The 23,047-nt window shown below is 41.1% G+C and overlaps 1 protein-coding gene across 1 annotated transcript in view; it reads right to left on the bottom strand.

Moving 5' to 3' along the window:
* Positions 1–7,167: 7,167 nt before the first annotated feature.
* The window catches only part of LOC106568681 (allograft inflammatory factor 1-like), a 34,532-nt gene continuing 18,652 nt past the window's right edge, over positions 7,168–23,047 (bottom strand). The window contains exons 4-6 of the mRNA XM_045692325.1: positions 22,526–22,567; positions 18,945–19,107; positions 7,168–9,286 (exon numbers count right to left, since the gene is read on the bottom strand). Of these exons, the coding sequence (XP_045548281.1) occupies positions 9,199–9,286; positions 18,945–19,107; positions 22,526–22,567 (293 nt within the window). The 3' untranslated portion in view covers positions 7,168–9,198. The remainder of the gene's footprint in view (positions 9,287–18,944; positions 19,108–22,525; positions 22,568–23,047) is intronic.

Here is a 23,047-nt window from a genome sequence, read left to right as displayed (position 1 = left end):
ATTGCGAAGGGTCGTGGAAAAAAATACTCTTCCGTGTCATCATAGGGACTAGTTGAAGTGGATTTTCAAAATAAAAGTCTAGACAAATTGCTGTCAAACTGTGTGTATGTGCAGTGGTGTAAAGTACTTACAGTGCATTCAGAAAGTATTCAGACTCCTTGACTTTCTCCACATTTTGTTTCGTTACAGCCTTCTTCTAAAATTGATCACATTGTATTTGTTTTTCATCAATCTACACACAATACCCAATAATGACAAAGCAAAAACAGGTTTTTAGAAATTTTTGCAAATGTATAGAAAATAAAAACTGAAATATGCCCGTCGGGATGGTGCCAGGTTTCCTCCAAATGTGAAGCTTGGCATTCAGGCCAAAGAGTTCAATCTTGGTTTCATCAGACCAGAGAATATTGTTTCTCATGGTCAGAGCCCTTTAGGTGCCTTTTTAACAAACTCCAAGAGGGCTGTCATGTGCCTTTTACTGAGGAGTGGCTTCCATCTGGCCACTCTACCATAAAGGCCTGATTGGTCGAGTGCTGCAGCGATGGTTGTCCTTTTGGAAGGTTCTCCCATCTCCACAGAGGAAATCTGTCAGAGTAACCATCGTGGGTTCTTGGTGGGTTCACCTCCCTGACCAAGGCCCTTCTCCCTTGATTGCTCAGTTTGGCCTGGCGGCCAGCTCTAGGGAGAGTCTTTGTGGTTCCAAACTTCTTCCATTTAAGAATGATGGAGGCCACTGTGTTCTTGGGGACCTTCAATGCTGCAGAATTCTTTTGGTACCATTCCCCAGATCTGTTTCCAGGATGCACCTGAGCTGAATTTCCAGTCTCATAGCAATGGGTCTGAATACTTATGTAAATAAGCTATCTGTTTTTTATTTGTAATAAATTTGCACAAAAAAAATACAAACCTGTTTTCGCATTGTCATTATGGGGTATTGTGTGTAGCTTGATGAGTAAAACAAATAATTTAATCAATTTTAGAATAAGGCTGTAACGTAACAAAATGTGGAAAAGGGAAGGGGTCTGAATACTTTCCGAATGCACTGTAAGTAAAAATACTTTATAGTACTACTTAAGTCATTTTTGGGGGGTATCTGTAATTTACTATTTATATTTTTCACAACTTTTACTTATACTTCACTACATTCCTAAAGAAAATATTTTACTTTTTACATTTCCCTGACACCCAAAGTATTCCTTACACTTTGAATGCTTAGCAGGAGAGGAAATTGCCAAATTCACACACTTATCAAGAGAACATCCCTGGTCATCCCAAATGCCTCTGATCCTTTTCTATTAAGGTATCTTGACTTTAAATGAAGTATGACACTTGGGTACTTTCCCCCACCACTGTGTATGTATGTGTGTGTGTGCATAAACAAGTAATCTGGGCTAAAGGGCCCTGGCCCCTGCAATGTAGACTATTGTAAAAATGTTGTTGAATAAAACCTTAAAACATATTCCCCCTCTTATCATCTAAGTGATGATCACTGATCAATAATCAGTCTGACCAATGACTGTATATGGTATGAGTCTGACTCATGCACATGTCTACTTTGCAGCCACCAGATGACAGTCAAACTCACTGTTTGAGTTGATTAGAAACGTGAAACAGTATTTGTTCAACCATTGCTGTGTGTCTCCAGTAGATGTCAATGTATTTCCAGAGAGGAGAGGGAGGCCTGAGAGTGGAACTATTTAGCATAGAATAAAGGTCACAGCCAGACACAGATAAGCCTCAGGCAGGACTACTAATAGTGATTGCTTCATGCATAATTTCCTTTCCAAACAGGGACTTCATCCCAAATGGCACTCTATTCCCTACATAGTGCACTACTTTTGACAGAACCCTTTGGGAGTAGGGTGCCACCCAGTGGTTTCACATTATAAATAGTTGAATGATGGATGGATGGATAAAGATACAATGAGAGAGCAGAGGAGTGTGCAACAGTGAGAAATTAAAGCCAGAAATGTATGATTGACACCGTCTTTTCACTGTACGGAGGAGGAGAGGAAGACCTTTAATCTCTTGCTCTCTCAATCATGCCTAATAATGTTGTGCTTTGAAGCTCAGGAGGACTGACCCTGGATTAGAGATAGAGACAGAGAGAGAAAAGAAAGAATAGAGAAAGAAAAGAGAGAGAGGTTGATGAGGAAGGAATTGATCATAGAATAAAGCAAGACAAGAGAAAGGGGTTGAGGGGTTGAGGGAGGGGTGTTGTTGAAAGCCTGGAACTATGGAAAGAATTAATAGAAAGAGAGCAAAGATAGAGGTTGAGGGAGGGGGGTTGTTGGGAGCCCTGGATATTGCATTTCCACCACACAGCAGGGTACCTGCCACAGGGAATCAGACTAGACCAGGCTGCAACCAGACAGACAGACCGCATTCATGTTTTAAAGCATTTGAAGTGTTTCTCTAGTCTGTCTAGACTGTGTCAGTCGGGGAAAACCTGTGATGAAACACTGCTTTAGATGGACGCAAGCTCTGAGAAAATTGCAGCAGTAGCAATAGACAGTACACATCTGTAAGTCTATGTTTATCAGGACACTATCACACAGGCCTATAGGAGGCAGCTATACGATGTAGCTGTTGGAGATGTGCCTTTTGGAGAATAGATACAGATACTACTTTATTGACTTTCCCCATTTAATATCATAGACAGGGAACAGTGACAAAGCAAAGCACTTAACAAGAGCACCAGGGCTAAAGGCAGCCTATGGCATAGTAGAGCAGCAGTGGCAGGTGTTTACATGGAGCACTGATTATTATTTTAATTACACAAGTGCTTACGGTGCTTTTTGTCCCATCAGATTCCCTCAGTGTGCTGGGCTTGTTAGTGTATTCCCTCTGTATCCAAATTGCTCCAAAAGATTAACATAATTCCCCAAAAGCAAGCAGTATGGCTTCTGGGTGCCGTGTGTTTACAAACCAGTGAACAGTAGAAGTCAATAGCCATGCATTTGTGAACATATGTGGAAGGTGAACAGGAAAGTGAGGTCCCCGTGTCGAGATGAGATTTGCTTGCAATGTACATGTTCATTTGACTAAATGGCTGCACTACTAGGCCTACTATAATGACAACTTTGAGCTGTTTTTGTGTGTTTTCAGAAATACACATGGATACATATGTGTGGAACACAGTGCTTGACTTGGGATGAAAGAAGTGCAGGAGCTGTCTTTTTCCAAGTCAGTCCATTAGACTTTGTTCACCGAAATTCACAAATGACATTATGCTATAGGGGCCCCACAAGGGTGCGTGCTCAGCCCCCTCCTGTATTCCCTGTTCACCCATGACGACACAACAGTTATAGGCCTGATTAGCAACAATGACGAGACAGCCTACAGGGAGGAGGTGAGGGCCCTGGATGTGTGGTGCCAGGAAAATAACCTCTCACTCAGTGTCGACAAAACAAAGGAGCTGATCGTGGACTTAAGGAAACAGCAGACGAGACCGCAGTCGAGAAGGTGGAAAGCTTCAAGTTCCTCTGTGTACACATCACTGACAATCTGAAAGGGTCCACCCACACAGACAGTGTAGCAAAGAAGGCGCAACAGCGCCTCTTCCACCTCAGGAGGCTGAAGAAATTTGGCTTAGCCCCTAAGACCTTCACCAACTTTTACAGATGCACAATTGAGAGCATCCTGACGGGCTATATTACCGCCTGGAACGGCAACTGCACCACCTGCAACAGCAGGGCTCTCCAGAGGGTGGTGCAGTCTGCCCAACACATCACCAGGGGAAAACTACCTGCCTTCCAGGACATCTACAGCACCTGATGTCACAGGAAGGACAAAAAGATAATTAAGGACAACAACCACCCAAGCCACTGCCTGTCCACCCCACTATCATCCAGAAGGCGAGGTCAGTACAGGAGCATCAAAGTTGGGACAGAGAGACTGAAAAACAGCTTCCATCTCAAGGCCATCAGACAGTTAAATAGCCATCACTAGGCAGCTTCCACCTGGTTACTCAACCCTACACCATACAGGCTGCTGCCCCATATACATAGACTTGAAATCACTGGCCACTTTAATAATGGAACACTAGTCACTTCAATAATGTTTACTTATTTTTGCTTTACTCATCTCATATGTCTATACTATATTATATTCTACTGTATTTTAGTCTGTGCCACTCCAACATTGCTCATCCTAATACTTTTAGGTTTGTGTGTATTGTTGTGAATTGTTAGATATTACTGCACTGTTGGAGCTAGAAACACAAGCATTTCGCTACACCCGCAATAATCTGATAAATGTGTATGTGACCAATACAATTTGATTCATAGAGACCTCTGAATATTCACTGTTAAGGGTTCAAACTCATTTTCCATGACTTAACCAAATGTTCATGACTATTATAGCCTACATGAAAAAGTAACCATTATTGACACTGGAAGGCTGCAGTGTCTGATCGCATGTAGGCCCTCCATCTCCTGCCGTTGTGCCCTTGATCAAGGCACTAAACCTCCCACAAAGTAGAACTGCACTGTTAGTCATGTTGTCAACCCGCCATCCGGAGAGCTCCATGGTGTGCAGACTTGGCTTTTGATCCAGCCCTGGAACACCCAAGTCTGCTTTTCAAGGTCAAGCTGATGTTAAGGCTAAAATGGGGTTAGATCAGGGCTTGAACAAAGCCTGCACACCCAGTAGCTATCCTGGAGGATGGTGCCACCCTTGATATAAAATATTGCAACGTTACAACCAAATCATTGTCTTCATAAAATGATTCCCTCATTCAATGAATCAGGGATGAAATGGTTAAAAGGTGGGCAACTTCAAAGCAAGGTATCTAACTGTTTATATATAAGCCTAAAATTTGAATATTTCAGGGGAGATCTATGCACAGCAAGTTTTGTCAATTAACATATTCTTAAAATATGTTTGTTGTCCCAATTACATTGCTACGGTTTAGAGGAGAATCCCAGCTTTCCAAAGGTGCCGATTTAAAGGGGACAATGACATTAATGCTTAGTTAACTATGGTTAACTTGCGAGATAACTGCTACACGTTGTTTTGAATTGGCTGCCTAGTTAGTTTGTTGTCTGTCATTTATTTATATCTGCTGCTGTAATGTTTCACGCTCTTTCCTTGGACAATGGTCTACTCGCACTGGCAGACACAGACACGCACTGAAGGGTCATTCGGATAATGGCTGATATGTCGATTAAGTGATTACTTAAGTGTGCCTTCATGAATTACATTAACAAAAATTATTTCTGACATTAGAAATAGAGAAAGGCCAGGACTAAAAACAAACAAAATATAACTATTGTAAAATAGATTGTGTCTAAAATGTGTATTGTATGTATAAGTTTAGAAGCTGGAAGTAGAAGCCTAAGTGTTATTGTTTATTAGTTTACTCCAATTGGGGGAAGTGTGGTAGGGTTTGCAGGGAATAACAAAGGTATATTAAAAAAAAAAATGGTATATATGATAGATGTATGTACACTACCTTTCAAAGGTTTGGGGTCGCTTAGAAATGTCCTTGTTTTTTGTCCATTAAAATAACATCAAATTGATCAGAAATATAATGCAGACATTGTAAATGTTGTAAATGACTATTGTAGCTGGAAATGGCAGATTTCTTATGGAATATCTACATAGGCGTACAGAGGCCCATTATCAGCAACCATCACTCCTGTGTTCCAATGGCACGTTCTGTTAGCTAATCCAAGTTGATCATTTTAAAAGGCTAATTGATCATTAGAAAAACTTTTTGCAATTATGTTAGCACAGCTGAAACTGTTGTCCTGATTAAAGAAGCAATAAAAATGGCCTTCTTTAGACTAGTTGAGTATCTGGAGCATCAGCATTTGTGGGTTCGATTACAGGCTCAAAATGGCCAGAAACAAAGACTTTCTTCTGAAACTTGTCAGTCTATTTCTTGTTCTGAGAAGTTAAAGCTATTCCATGCAAGAAATTGCCAAGAAACTGAAGATTTCGTACAACGCTGTAGTTAGTCCATAAAAAAAATAAAACAAATCTGCCGTTTCCAGCTACAATAGTCAATTACAACATCGACACTGTATTTCTGATCAACTTGATGTTATTTTAATGGACAAACAAAAAGGTGCTTTTCTTTCAAAAACAAGGACATTTCTAAGTGACCCCAAACTTTTGAATGGTAGTGCATGCATGCATATATATCCACACACACCCCCATTGGAAATGATGCAGATAATTACACTGATGGAAGCAACAATCTGCAATATTGAAGCTGATCCACCCCCTAAAAAATAAATAAAACAAATATAATAAACAATTATGCAACTAATTTCCATTACTTTACAAACCCTAATTTGACATTTTCTTCCCCTACTGTATTCATTTATTTTGCTCCTTTGCACCCCAGTATTTCTACTTTGCATATTCATCCACTGCAAATCTACCATTCCAGTGTTTACCTTGCTATATTGTATTTACTTCGCCACCATGTTTATTTATTTTGCTCCTTTGCACCCCAGTATTTCTACTTTGCACATTCATCCACTGCAAATCTACCATTCCGGTGTTTTACTTGATATATTGTATTTACTTCACCACCATGGCCTATTTAAATAAAGGTGAAATAAAAAATATGTATATATTTTTCTCAATTTTAAATCTGCACAATCTCGAACAACCTACAGTCACGCAGATTTACAGACTAGTTGCAAATAAACTTTGCGTCAGTGTGTGAATCTGGGCCGGCTATAGGCTGCTTTGTTTTTAATAGAGGAGCCGGTACACAATTCCCTAAAAATATGTAGTGCAGGTATGGCGCTCCGGACAGCTCCGGCCCAAGTCAAGCACTGATGGAACCGTTTTACAGTGCCTGTTATTATTTCTCTACGTAAATTACTGTAACAGTCATACTCTGGGGCTACAGTAACTATAAATAGGATTAAAACTAAGGCTATGGTTAATAGTCAATGAAGTAACGAAATAAAAATGCATTAAAACACGTTATCTTAAAATAAACTTAATGGACATGGATTTGGTTATGTGAATTAAACACTAACATAAGGGAATCCTGTCCATTCCTAAAAGTTACAGCATCAAACCTTTATACCCTTCAATCTACAAACAGTACAGGAAAAACTGGAAAGCTGGTTTCAGTGTTTGATGAAATATTTTGTACAATGGTGGAATTATTCATACAACAAACTACCCAAGAACATATACGCCAGTGTAACAAATAACTTTAATTGCTTTGGTTTTGGCAAAAAGAAAAAGAAAAAAAGTGGTGGTCATAAGAAAAGAACACTGAAAAGACCACCACCCAACACACTGGGAATAAAAGTACATAACTGACATACTCAAAAACATGTAAAGCGAACACATTAAACTACTACTACTACTACTATTATATTCCATGTTAAGCGTGAGAAAAAAATAAAGAATAGAAGAGCAACAGTGAGGCACAGAAACTGGAGAATTTATGGGACAAACAAATTAACCCGGACTGATGGGGGGGAATGAAAGACGAAGAATGAGACGAGATGAAAGACGAGAAAATAACAAGATTATAGTAAAACATGGCAAGACGGGGATAACACAATTTGAAATGGGACAGGTTCAAAACATTTTACAGACGAGATAGAAATGAGAAGAGTACCACTATGAAGACTAGGATAGTCAGACGGGGACATTTGGGAAACTGGCATGATTGAACTGCATATCTAACATCACTTCATAGATGTACTGTATATGTATTCGGAGATCCAATCATTCAAAGCAGTACCTGAGACAGCGTAGACCTAGGGGAACATTACCAAAAAAGGAACACCTAACCCTAACATATACATGAATAAACACCTTTAAAACTATTTTCCCAAATACAGGTCAGGAGGGAAAATAGAGCGTAACTAACTTCCTCTCCTCTTCTCTCAACATTACTTTAGGCACTTGGAAAGAACGTGTTTTCATCATAATTTATACTAACATGCTGAGAATCTTCAGTGTGTGCATGTGCCTTAAAACTAATCTTCCATAAATCCACGTGAAGTGCTACTAAACTCGACTCCACCGACCCCATCCATCCTGCTCCTTTAGGTTGAGGAAGCCAGTGTCAAGCTACAACACCGGATCTAGTCATACTCTGACTCTTAATCCATCGCCCCACCGACCCCTTCCTAATCCCAAATACAGTAACCCACCTCTAGTCTGGAAGAATGGGGTTGGGCCATAATCTGTCACACCTGACATATAGTGAGACAATGACCAAGCGGAGTCTGCAGCATGGCAACCATCCATCATGTGGGATGATTGACAACTGTGTAGAAAAGGTTTTCCAAAAACGGTGTTCTTTTTATTCCTTGTGCTTCATAACCAGCATGGTACCTTCACATGGTTAAAAATATCAAATCATTTGGTGGGGAGGAGTAAAATGAGAGATGTGTAAAATAATATCTGAATGACTTGGGTTAGTTTCCCTAATAACTGTTCAATCTGTTTCCCTTACAAACCCTCTAAACACAACCAGTAAAAAAAATTTGGTGTGTAAACTCTGATTGCCGGTCACAGTGAAAAAATATGCGCTTCCTATTCCGTAAATTTTTTTTGCAAAAGTTGTTTAAATAGCGTTTACCCTCCACTGCATCACTGACTAAAACTATACCGAATTGATTACATCTGTAAAACGATTAATACTACATTGAAATCATGATAAAACAGGACCACTGATAAATTCACTAGTATCCAGACACGCAGACCACTCATAATGGATGAGTTGTTGACACACAATCTTTGCATCAACACATTACACTTGCAAATACATACTGAGGATATCACAAAATTGTCACCTCTGTTAGTTTGATCCCAGCAAACAACACATTGCTCATATTCACAAAACGACTCAAATTACACGGTTATCGCCAAGGGGTTACGAGTGTTCACACTAATTAAAAATACTTATTTTCTCATTGTCGTCATCATCAATATAGATATATACATGTACGTTATGTACTGGTCTTAAAAAAGCTAATCTGCCATGTCTTCACAGCATATATATATATATATATATATATTTTTCCTTCTCTCTTTTTTCTCCCCACATGTTTTGAACAGAGGAGGAGAACCCCCCCCCTTCTGGGACGCGTGCACATCCTGAGGTGGGGAGTTGATAAGGCTATGTACACGTCCCTGGCTGAGGGCAGGGGCCCTGGTAGGGTCCTAGAATGGTGATATAGTCTAGAGGCTCTGGATGTCCTAGGTCTATGGCAGGCTGGCTATGTCCCGTTTGGGTGGAGGCCCATCAGGCTTACAGATGGCCCCGTTAGCCTTGTCCTCGAAAATCATCACCCTGCAGAAAGAAAGAGAAAGAGAAAGAAAGAGAGATGGGGGACAGACAGAAAGAGAGAGAGAGAGAGAGAGAGAGAGGTCAGTGGCGGACTGCAAAACAAACTCAAAGTCTCCCAGAGCTAAGGGAATAGTAGGCGCTTTTCTAAAAGTACATTGCACAACATTGTCAATGGGGGTGTCCAGCTGTAGAACATAGAGTAGAGTGTTTTTAAGCAGCACACACTCACAAGCATGAAACATACATGCCCAGACAAACACACTAAGCACTTTTAGCTCTAGGTTTACAGTTAGCTTGAAGAGTTACTGGAAATGTGGTGTTGGGAAAGTGTGTGTGTGTGTGCGCACGAGTGAGTGAGAGAGAGAGCAAGTGAACATATGCCTGTGTATGCATATAGGCTATAGCAGGATTTGGGCCATGCACCAAGGGATGGGGTTGGGGAACGTGGTTGGCAACCCTGCCTAGACTGCCTCTATTCACTTCACGGTGCATGGGAGCTGGGAGCTGAGCAGGATTTAAGATGGTTGCCTTGCAGTGTCCAACCAGTGTCCCACACTAACGAAGATAGTGGCCATGGCCGAACACCCATACTAGTGTACTAATAGCATATGTTTTATAGTATGTGAAATTTGTAAATTTGTACTCCGAATGGGTCATCTAATGCACGATTGCGTTGACTCCCGCCATTCGTTCATTTTGGTACAGCGCTTCAATTTATCTGATTATCAACTGTTGTCAAACACCTGAGTCGGAAAAGACGAGTGATAGCTCAAACACAGAAATTAGTCTTCAGTTTAAGTATGTAGTACACTAGTATGGGTATTTGGACACCCCCAGTCACTAACAACACAGTCCCTAACAAGCGGCCAGGTCAGAGAAGGCGATCAGAACAGGACACCCTGCAGAGTTTAATAAGGGGCTTATGTCACCAATCTGACACACTGATCTAAATAGAGAGAGTAGAGAGAGAGGGACAAACTGAGATTGGGATAGAGGGGGTGAGGCACAAAACGGAAAGAGAAATAATAGTGAGATAAGAGAGGAATATGAGAGGCAGGAGTCCAAATACAACAAATTAAACCTGAAAAAAAAAGATGGAGACCATGAAAGGCCTTGAGAGAATGAAGGAGGGAGCCAGGGAGGAAGGGAGAAAGGGAGAAAGCAAGGGAGAGATGCACACAGAAAACAAGAGATAGAGAGAGAGAGAGCTGACAGGTTCTATTCAGGGCGAGCAGGCATCTTTACATTCCTTTTTGGTTAACCTCAGCAAAGCTCCTATAAGCTCATAATGAGCGCTGATCCCTATGGAGACCAAACCGCTGCCACGGCAACCTGAATGCTGGTGCACGGCTCCCTGGCAACCATGGCCCATTCTGTTCCTGACTACGTTACCCAGTGTTTCAGTGGATGGCTCAATCAGCTACCTCCAGCTGTATCTGCCTGACGGTGGCTACTGGATCAGTGTGTTTGAGGGGATTGCTCATCTTAAATAATGTAATGAGTAGTGATTTGGGATGTAAGATGATTTGTATTGTAGATAAGTCATTCTGCAAAGCCTTGCTCAGGCCGACCCTCTCGCGAACGCCCACTATGCCTCTAAATTCCTCTCTGACAATGCAGCCTCAGTTGTCAGGCACAGCCACACCGGTTCCACTAATATAGCCGGGATTATCTAATTGGCTGGCTGGGCTCCATGAGGAAAGAGAGGGATTCCTCATCTCACTGTGTGGTGGTTCACACACTAACCCTGGAAAGCCTATCACACTGACCTGAACTAGGATTCACTACACAGAACCATACAGTTACCGATCAACTACTTACTCCATGGTCAACCTCTGTAGATCTAACCTTTTATCCATAATAACTAGGCTAACTACACAATGCTATGGTAATAATCACTAGTTAACTGATATGGACAAATACCTCTATCAATACTCTTCAGATAATCCCTCGTTCTTCAAGTTAGAAGTAAACAGAATAGATACATCATTGTCCTCTTGTGCAGTGAAGAGGAACGTGTCACCTGTCTCTATCTAATAGATACATCCTTGTCCTCTGGTGCTGTGAAGAGGAATGTTTCACCGGTCTTGTCTGCATCTTCCTCTATCAATGAGTATACTTACAAGCGCAAAAATTTGATATTAAACTGATTATGGCAATAGGCAGATTATGCAATAGTCTTGTAAACACCTTACTCTGCTTATCTTAATTGGTGTGTAGTTAAAAATCAAAGTAAGCATACGTCAATTAAAACACCTGGTTTTCTGAGCAATCATTCAAATTATTAGGATACGTGTATACCTTAAACAGCGTTTCCAGCGGTGTATTAGATCTGCGCATGTGCCAGCACCAGCTAAGAGAGCCTCCCTCTTTAGTGCCAGTGAAGTGTGTTCAGAAAAACCGAAAATAAGTCCGAACTCCGAATTAAATAGTATTCGCAAAAATAACATGGTCACTGTGGTAGAACGTTTATTTTGATTGGTGATTTTCTGCATTTATCAAAAGTCCCATCATTAGCTTGATTTCAGATGTGTCCATGTAAACAGGATTATTAGGGAAATCATTCTTCTTGCAAAGCATGTAAACGTTTTACATGCCGAGTGGTGTAGTGGTCTACGGCACTGCATCGCTGTGCCACTAGAGAGCTTGGTTCGAGTCCAGGCTCTGTCACAGTCGGCCGCGACCACCCATGGGGCGGCGCACAATTGGCCCAGCGTCGTCCGGGTTAGGCCGGACAGGGATTTCACCGCTTGTGCCATTTCTCACCTGGGTGTCTAAATACACTTGGAATGTAAACCAAAATGTGAGAAACATATGTTAATGTAACTAAGTACAGGATATAAATAATATGCTGTGTGTCTGTGTGCGTACGTGTGCGTGTGAAGCCAAATGTGTGTTTAGTTTACTCTGACACTCAAACGGCCAATCCAAGAAACAATAGGACTGGACTTGGAAAATAGGCCTGGGGAAAAAAATTATCTATGAATAACAATTTACTAACCATATAATAGCTCCTGTTTTCTGCCCGCAAATCCCTCACCCACTCTCTCAGCTTTCCGATCCCTCTCTCCAACTCTCACTCTCCATCCCAGGAGAAACTACATAATATAATAAAACAAGAGATGTTGGAGATCGCTGTGGCTAACTTGGACAACGTCCAATCAGATGCATGCATTAAAGGCTGGAGCGGGAGAAAGGTTTTTGAAAAGGGTGGGGTGCTTTTCTCAAATCACTCAAAGAATAGAGTTTAGCAACATTTGTATTTTTTCTCTCTTAGGGCAGTGAATGAGGCCCTATCTAATTCACTCTTAATGGAGAGGAAGGCGGACAACTGCACATCGCATGAGAGAGAGAGAGCGAGATTCAAGGCCAACATCTGGTTAGTCCCCTTGAATAAGGCAACAGTATGGAATTCAGTGACTTGCCCTCTATATAATAATATATAATAAACACTCAAACATGTCTAATATATCAGTCAGAATAAATAGGCTAACTTATTAGGCTCTAACTTTCTGAACCGTCCTCACCCCTCCCTTCCGGCAAGAGGTTCATCAGAAGTGAACATGGATAACTACACCATCTAGTTCAATTAGGACAGGGTCCTCACTCCTACTGCGGAAGGATGGAGGAGAGAGCGCGAGCGAGAGAAACAAAGAGAGTGTAAGGGCAGTGGAGAACAGTTTTGTTTCCTCCTGATGACGATTAGTGCATTTTAGATTATTTTAGAGATTTGCCTGGTTAAGGGTCTGCCTGGCCAGCTTACTCCAGTTAGAGCTGACACGCAATAGCAAACACACACTGACCATCCCCTTAGATCTCTGCCCAAATCCAACCCAGGATGTTGTCCTGTTTGAGAAGGGCTTACACATGAAGTAACCCTGCCCAAAAACACTTGTCTGGCTTTCCAAGGTCCATTCATCTCGACTCAGCTTTTCCCCTCAGCTTTTCCTCTCAGATTTTCCCCTTAAAACCTGTTGAGGACAGACGTTCCGCCAGCGGGACCCCTCGCCAACAGCCAATGGAATAGCAGGGCGTGAAATACAAAACAACAAAAATCTCATAATTCAAATCTCAAACAATCAAACTATTTTACACCATTTTAAAAATAAACTTCTCGTTAATCCAACCACATTGTCCGATTTCAAAAAAGCTTTACGGCGAAAGCATAGCATTAGATTATGTTAGGACATCACCTTGACAAGAAAAACCACACAGCCATTTTCCAAGCAAGGAGAAGCGTCACAAAAACCAGAAATACAGCTAAAATTAATCACTAACCTTTGACTATCATCAGATGACACTCCCAGGACTCAATGTTACACAATACATGTATGTTTTGCTCGATAAAGTTCATATTTATATCCAAAAACCCCATTTTACATTGGCTCGTGATGTTCAGACAATATTTTGCCTCCCAAAACTTCCGGTGAATGAGCACATCAATTTACAGAAATACTCATCATAAACGTTGATCAAATTTACAACACAGTTATTCAAAGAATTATAGATACACTTCTCCTTAATGCAACCGCTGTGTCAGATTTCAAAATAGCTTTACGGCGAAAGCACATTTTTCAATATTCTGAGTACAGAGCTCAGCCATCAAAGCAAGCTATACAGTTACCCGCCAAGTTCTGGAGTCAACAAAACCTCAGAAATAGTATTATAAATCTTCACTTATCTTTGCTGATCTTCGTCAGAATGCACTCCCAGGACTCCCACAAGAAATGTTTGTTTTGTTCGATAAAGTCCATAATTTATGTCCAAATACGTCCGTTTTGTTCGCGCATTTAGATCACTAGTCCGAAGGTACAATGCGCGAGCACAAAACCCTAGATGAAAAGTCAAAAAGTTCCATTACCGTTCGTAGAAACATGTCAAACGATGTTTACAATCAATCCTTAGGGTCTTTTTAACATAAATCTTCGATAATATTTCAACCGGACAATAGCGTATTCATTACAGAGGAAAAAGAAGGAACGGTGCGCCTGCGTGGGTGCGCCTGCGTGACTGCGCTGTAAACAACTCTTGGCCTCAGCCTAGTTCGCTTGTTGAGTCAGCTCTTATTCTCTCCCCATTCACAGTAGAAGCATGAAACAAGGTTCTAAAGACTGTTGACATCTAGTGGAAGCCCTAGGAAGTGCAAAATGACCCCACAGACACTGTAGTTTGGATAGGCAATCACTTGAAAAACTACAAACCTCAGATTTCCCACTTCCTGGTTGGATTCTTCTCAGGTTTATGCCTGCCATATGAGTTCTGTTATACACACAGACATCATTCAAACAGTTTTAGAAACGTCAGAGTGTTTTCTATCCAAATCTACTAATAATATGCAAATATTTGACTCTGGGCCCAAGTAGCAGGCAGTTTACTCTGGGCACGCTTTTCATCCGAACGTGAAACTACTGCCCCAAACAGGTTTTAACAGTGTTGCCCTTACGTGAAAAGTGACTTTTTACAAGGTGAAGTTTTGGAATGTACTCGACATTGTTTGTTTCCCACCATGAACACCAGAAGGTGTTTTGCTACCATGGCGATTTAACGCTGGTTCGGTACTAGAATTTTTGTTAAGTTCTGCACTTCTGTCAAAATGTGTCTCACGTGATTGAGAGGATCAAGTCTGTCTATCAGAGCAGCCCCTTTATAACGCAAAGGGCCTGCTCTACTTCCTCATTCATTGCTAGAGCTGTCTGGGCTGCATTGTTATCTCCCCACTCATGCTGCACAGACGTTAACACACTTGAATAATGCAACACGGCATGCATGACTATTTGCAAAACAAAGTTCATGCATTCTAGACCACATTTACAATGCAAGACAACAGTAGCTTCCAGCTTTGACTGTAGGCTACCAAAAACGAATCAACTTCTTCGTCACCCTCTCCTCCACCTGTGGTAAATTCAATTGATTGGACATGATTTGGAAAGGCACACACCGGTCTATGGAAGAAGTTTGAAACCACCAAGACTCTTCCTAGAGCTGGCCGCCCAGCCACTGAGCAGTCGGGGAAGAAGAGTCTTGGTCAGGGAGGTGACCAAGAAGCCGATGATCACTCTGACAGAGCTCCAGAGTTCCTCTGTGGAGATGGGAGAACCTTCCAGAAGAACAACCATCTCTGTAGCACTCCACCAAATCAGGCCTTTATGGTAGAGTGGCCAGACGGAAGCCAATGCTCAGTAAAAGGCACATGACACCCGTTTGGAGTTTGCCTAAAGGACTCTCAGACCATGTGAAAGAAGATACTGTGGTCTGACAAAACCAAGATTCAACTCTTTGGCCTGAATGCCAAGCGTCACGTCTGGAAGAAAGTAGGCTCCTCTTATCACCTGGCCAATACCATCCCTACGGTGAAGCATGGGTGGCAGCATCATGCTGTGGGAATGTTTTTCAGCAGTAGAGACTGGGAGACTAGTCGAGGGAAAGATGAACGGAGCAAAGTTCAGAGAGATCCTTAATGAAAACCTGCTCCAGAGCGCTCAGGACCTCAGACTGGGGTGAAGGTTCACCTTCCAACAGGACAACGACCCTAAGCACACAGCCAAGACAACGCAGGAGTGGCTTCGGGACAAGTCTCTGAATGTCCTTGAGTGGCCCAGCCAGAGCCCGGACTTGAACCTGATCAAACATCTCTGGAGAGACCTGAAAATAGCTGGGCATCGAAGCTCCCCATCCAACCTGACAGTGCTTGAGAGGATCTGCAGAGAAGAATGGGAGAAACTCCCAAATACAGGTGTGCCAAGCTTGTAGCGTCATACCCAAGAAGACTCGAGGCAGTAATTGCTGCCAAAGGTGCTTCAACAAAGTACTGAGTAAAGGGTCTGAATACTTATGTAAATGTGATATTTGCAAAGATCGCAAACAGTTTTTACTTTGTCATTTTGGGGTATTGTGATTGTTTTTTAAAAATCAATTTTAGAATAAGGCTGTAACGTAACAAAATGTGGAAAAAGTGAAGGGGTCTGAATACTTTCCGAATGCACTGTACATGTCAGAGCTCAGGGTCTCTGCTTCACAGCTCTGCATGGGTTTTGACTGACAGCGGTTCTGAAATTTAGCAATGCGCGTGACAAGAAGTTGCCCCATTTTTTACATTTTAGTCATTTAGCAGACGCTCTTATCCAGAGCGACTTACAGTAGTGAATGCATACATTTCATTTCATTGATTTGAAATTTGATTTCATGCATTTAAAAAAAAATAAAAAAAAATGTTGTACTGGCCCCCCATCCCTCCAGCTAATTGGGCAACTTCAAGGTATTATTTCAAAATCAAAAAGGGGCTTAGGTGGTGGACGTGGCAGATGGCATGGCAATGAGTGCGTTTGGCTGTCGGCGCAGCTACATTTTAGAATTTTAAAGCCAATTTCTTACAATTATACAAATTTCTCCATAGAGCGGAGAGACAATTTTGCAGTTTTAAAGCTAATTTCTTGCAATTCTACATATTCTGTCATGGATAATGCTGTGTTCTTTTGCTCAAACATAAAATGAATTCTGCTAAATCCATTGTTTTTTTTAAATGTTAAATTCTCCCTGACTTTCTAGCTTTTATTTTGGTGATTGTTAGTCCTCTAAAATTATATTATAAAAAAATATAGATCCATTCTCTTTTTTTACATACTTTATATCCGTTTTAGTCGTTTAAGTTTATACTTATGTGTTTTCCATCCCAGAAATGTAGAAAACATGTTATCATAATATATTAATGGATTACAATGGCAGAAAAATCCCTGACTTCTGCAAATGTTTTGTTGTTCGAGTGAGGTGTAAAGGCTGTAAATTATGAATGCTCAATGTATTTTGAAAGACATTGAGGATTATAATAAATACCGTTTTGATGTCATACAAGGAAGCCAAAGACCCATGAGTCCAAATGTGCCCTTCACATTTCCACATCATAAAACGAATGTAATATTCAGTGTCAGCGTTTACGATAAATACGTTGAATGTACAGTTAGAAGATGACATGGCGTTATACCTTGGGTTGTCCTGAAAAGAATAAGCCCATTTGTTGTATTGTGAAGAAAATTTGACACAGACCATGCATTTGAATGCACTCATGACTCCATTCTTTGCGCACCAAAATTACAAATCTGTCTCTCTGCCTTGTGAAAGCCTAACACTAAGATTGTATTCAATAATTCAGCTAGTCATGTTGGCAATAGAACAAGCGTTTCAAATTATGCCCACCTGACCCAGATTGCGATATATAAAATGGCCCGTTTTTGGATTGCGTAAACAGAAGTAATTGTGTAAAGGCAGACATGCAGGGCTGTGTTCCAAACAAAACAACCACATGTGCTTGCTCTAGTTCTTCAACGGCACAACTAGGAAAGCTGAAAAAAAATAAAAAATAAACACTTATAGTTGAAAACTTTGAGTCATAAAAGTGCACACTTTGGAGAGATGTGTCACTTGGAAACACCAGTTAGACCTCGCACTCAAACCCATGTAAGTTTGTCTTATGTTGCACCTACCCCACATTTCCAAGAATCTTATCATGTTACTGAATGCATTCAGATATTTTCAGATTACGTTATCAGAAAATGTGGCGAAAAGTACAGTAAATGATAATGCACATAAAATCAACAGTGTAATGTTTGGATTCAGTCTTGTGTTAGGTGAACTGTTGTGTCCTCACCTTTAGTCTAATACTTTTTCCATAATATCCAAACAGTTCCCTTTAAATTCCTACCATGGTTATGCATACCCAGCTTCATTTCACATTTTAGTAATTTAGCAGACTCTTACCCAGAGCGACTTAGAGGAGCAATTAGGTTAAAGTGCCTTGCTCAAGGCATATTTATTCCGTAAGAAACATTTAAATTTAGCCCTATCCATAAAAGCCAATTCACACGAGTTTAAGGAGCTAAAAGAGAGAGCACACTTCTATGCAAATGTTGTTGATCAGTACAGTAAAATGTTCTCCAAGCAGCTGCCAATAAAATAAGTCCTAAATGGAAGGGATTGTTTGTAATCTGTTGACCAATGAAATCAGCTAAAACAAGCTCAATAACTCAATGCATGCACACACTCCTATTGAAGAATACGCATTCACGTGTATTGTGAATAGACCTAGGCTACATTTTGATTTACCCAGTTTATCAATAGAGAGATTTAAAGTTCAAATAAATGATTGCCATTGTCGTTTTTGTAGTTAGATTGGTAAAAAGTCAAATTGACTGTCTGATTGTGTAATTGATTCATTAATGCATACATGGCTCTCTCTAAAAGCACATAATGTTTAAATGTAATGATATTGAACTCAAGATGCCCAACGATTTAACAGAGCAGTAGCTGAGTTTCTCTCTCTGGATCAAGTGCCATTGTGTGACTTAGGCTAATATGCCTTCTTTTATTTGGTGGTATCGTTTTGGTATGGAGTATCGTGATGGTATCGAGTACTGTGATACTAAACGTGGTTTCGGTATTGAAGTCAAAGTTCTGGTATCGTGACGACACACACGCCAAAATACAAAGAACGTCAACCGAGACATATTGTAGGTAACAATGCATTTGGTCACTCACACACCCACACTGAAGAAAAACAGATGCCAATGAAACATGACGCGATAAAAAGCACATATGTCGGCGACAGGTGCCGCACACACACACACCAACCCAATACACCACAACAGACACACACACCACAAACACTCACAGTTTGAGAACGGCCGAGCGCTTGCCCAGCATCATCTTGACGAAGTCTCTGTAGTTGATGCTGTCGCTGATGCCTTCGGTCACCTCAGAGATCATCTTCTTCATCTCCAGGTGGGTCTTAGGAACACCCAGCTTCTCCATCATCCTCTTCAGACCCATCATATCTGGAGGAAAACACAGGAGAATGGTTAACACAAAAACGAGAACGACACACACACCACACCTGGCAAACACACATACGCAAGCAGCCAAATGTGCTTGCCTGACACCTGTTTTCAAGGCCAGTAGGTCAACTACAGTATCACCTTTCTAGTGAGACACAATGGTGACTAATGAACCCCTTATAGACCTCTAGTTCATCCAATACAGACAACACACTGAGGTATTAACCAATGTTCCCTCACATTCTTTTCCGGCACTGAGCAAATTTCAGGTCTGCTGAGCGCAAACTTGAACGCCGTAGAAATTCTGTGCAACTTCCAGCGCACGTATACTGTGAACACTGAGGTTGTACCACTTTAAGTTACAGTTTTAACAGTGGCCAAGTAGGCTACTTTATCATAATGTAGTCCTACCAGAGCGGCCTACCATAAAAAACTATGGAGAAAATGCATCCAATAACATTTTAACATAGAAATAACTGTTCTAGCATTCAGCCTACAGTAGCAGCCAATGTGTGGTGTTCAATGTAGGCCAACATTCCATGAGACTTTTGACATTAATACATTTATCCACTTGTCCTTCAGACAAGGAGGTGACTGAAAATGTGTTGTTTGATGCAAGAAATCACTTTACAAAATAAAATGCATTGTTATTCCCATACCATTATTAGAAAAATCTGACAAATTATTCTACCCTCTGCCTATTGGCTACTTATTAAAGCTAGTCTCAAAATACAAAACCGCCCTTTAATACAAAAAAAAAAAAAAAAGCTCTTTACCGGACTCGCTTTTCAAATATGCCTAGAAATGCACACATTTGGTGCTCTTGTAGGAAGTAATCACTCTCCTATTGCTGACTATAAATGATCTAACTGGCTAATAACTCACTACCTAGCAAAGGATATGAACATGTGCATATGTGGCTACATGCAGCTCTCGCTTTGATCTCAAAACAAGCACATTTATTTACGACCGATCTTGCTGTAAACACAGTCCAGTTCAAAGTAAATGGCACAGATCCATATATGGCAATGGTCTATTTACATATAGGCCTACTGTAGCTCTGATTGTTTATGCCGCACCAGTCTGTGTAGAGTATGGGCTGCGTATTACGTGTCAATGCAATAGAATCCTACTCCGATGCGTTCCGCCTACAACAAAATCTCATAAATTGTTTGTTTTGGTAAGTTGCATTGAAAGTGGCTAATATTGGGTTGATTTGATCACAATTGCCACAGTTAAGGGAGACATTGATAGTGTTAACAGGGAAAACTATAGAAGTGGTCGCTGTCAAGATCACGGAGTCAAAACGCAAGCCGAGACCTACCGCTCAGATACATGACAAAAAAAAAAGTTAAATTATGTAACATTAACCAATTAAAAACAGTACTGTAACAATGAGGTTTGTGCAGTAAGCTATAGGCCCAATACATTATCACTGCATATTGGCTTTGCTTGAATTGCCCTGTCAATGCATTGCTGATTGGGACATTTAAAAAAATTATATTTCAAAATTTGAGGAAGGCTATATGATCACACCGGTAATAGATCTGTTGTTTAATTATTTGTGAGACACAGCTGAGTGAGCATACATTTAAATAATTTGCTTTTTATTTTACTGGGCAGATGTTGCATGCATCTGATGGTCAGTCTCAGCGGAGGGAGAGAGCAGCAGACTGAGGGTCCGCCTCAACATCCCTCCGCTCTCCCTTTCCTCCACTGACACTGACCAAAAAGGGACACCGTCTTCCAGCTGATAGGGAAAACCGAGTCGTACCGCATTATTTCTGCCTCGTGCACAAATTCATGTTGTTAATCCTATGAACAGAGAAAGTGAAATATATCGCGATATTCAAAAAGAGACCCAAGCTGCTAACAACAACGCAGGCCTATAAATACACTTTCCTACTCATTCCTTACTGCTGCACTGCTTGTTGTAGCGCTGTGTGGAAATAGGAAGAAGGCGCATTTTATGGCTTATAAGTGTTGAATAAAGTTCACAGTGCTGAGTAAGAACTTAAAGATTAACTCAGTCATAAAAACAGCAGCTCTTTGCTGTATCTGTTGACAGTCTCTCTAGTAATGTTTTAAACATTTTTGAAATCTCAAAGTATCAACTTTGCTGTAGCTTTATTTTCTTAACCTTTTTTGTGATATCCAATTGCAAATCTTGTCTCATCGCTGCAACAACCCAACGGGCTCGGGGGAGGCGAAGGTCGAGCCATGTGTCCTCCGAAACATGACCCGCCAAACCTTGCTACTTAACACCCGTCCGCTTAACCCGCCACAAGGAGTCGCTAGAGTGCGATGAGCCTAGTAAAGCCCCCCCCCCGGCCAAACTCTCCCCTAACCCGGACGACGCTGGGTCAATTGTGCGCCGCCCTATGGGACTCACGGTCATGGCCGGTTATGACACAGCCTGGGATCGAACCTGGGTCTGTAGTGACGCCTCAACGACTCTTAGACCGCTTCGCAACTCGAGAGGCCTGCTGTAGCTTTATTTTATGCCTGCTACGTTACTGCAGACACAGTATTCTGAGCCATCTGATTGGCCAGCAGTAGGTCTATAGTGAACTTGATTTGCTCTCTAGGGCCGCCGGGAAGGCAGTGTTTGTACCCTCACACACATGAAATGTGTTTGCCTACCGGGTGCGCTGGGCAGGTGAAATCAGGTGCATCAACTGCCAACAGCCAGAAAAAAATTATAATAAGAACAAGGCTTTATCGTTGTTTTTTTTACAGAAATATTTGGCGATTGACTAAGAACGCCGGAGATCGACCAGTCGATCAAATCAAATTTTATTGGTCACATACACATGGTTAGCAGATATTAATGCGAATGTAGTGAAATGCTTGTGCTTCTAGTTCCGACATTGCAGTAATATCTAACAAATTCACAACGACTTCGGAATTTGTTGGAATCAGAATATGACATATAAATATATGGATGCGCGATGGCCGTGCGGCATAGGCAAGATGCAATAGATGGTATAAAATACAGTATATACATATGAGATGAGTAATATAGGATACGTAAACATGATTAAAGTGACTAGTGATACCTTTATTAAATCCATTTATTAAAAGTGGCTAGTTATTTTTAATCTGTATGTTGGCAGCAGCCTCTCTATGTTAGTGATGGCTGTTTAACAGTCTGATGGCCTCTGTGACCACTACTCTAGAAAGTTGAGTGAAGTTCAATCTCATGTTTCTCTCTGTGGGCTGATATTTCTGCACGGCAGTCTCTGGGCTACTGCGCAAAGCTTAGAGGGAACATTCGTCTGAACTACTACTCAGTGATATCTCACACACACACACACACACACACACACACACACGTAAATTATCCTTATTATGACTTTAGCACTGCAGTTGTGTATCACTGCTGAGCACCTGGCTGCTTGCTGGTTCCACTACTTACCAATCTCTCCCTGTTCGTTCAGGTCAAATTCTGCATATTTGTCTGCAAAACAAACACACAGCAGACTAAATAAGGAGTGTGGTGAATCAATGTAACACCCCCTCATACCCTCCAGAGAGACACAAACAACACACCAACATCAGACAACACACACCACAACATTCTCAAACACAGCATATAACACCTAATATATACAGTAATACACACACACAGCATTCATAAAGTATTCAGACCCCTTCACCTTTTCACATTACAGCCTTATTCTAGAAAATTAATTAAATATTTTATTATTTTCATCAATCTACACACAATACCCCACATGACAAAGCAAAAACATGTAAAAAAGGTGAGAAAGTGCATGCAGCCTCAATTAGCCTAGCCGGCTAGCTAGCTTAAAGGGATGCTAAGGGGATTGGTAATGAGGCCCTTTATCTAGTTCCCCAGAGTAAGATGAACTTGTGGATACCATTTGTATGTCTCTGCATGCAGTTTGAAGGAAGTTGCTAACTAGCGCTAGCGTAA

Source organism: Salmo salar, chromosome ssa01 (assembly GCF_905237065.1).
Source record: "Salmo salar chromosome ssa01, Ssal_v3.1, whole genome shotgun sequence".
In the NCBI taxonomy this organism is placed as follows: domain Eukaryota; kingdom Metazoa; phylum Chordata; class Actinopteri; order Salmoniformes; family Salmonidae; genus Salmo; species Salmo salar.
The sequence above is the reverse complement of the archived record's forward strand: the minus strand, read 5'-3'. Positions and strand labels throughout refer to the sequence as shown.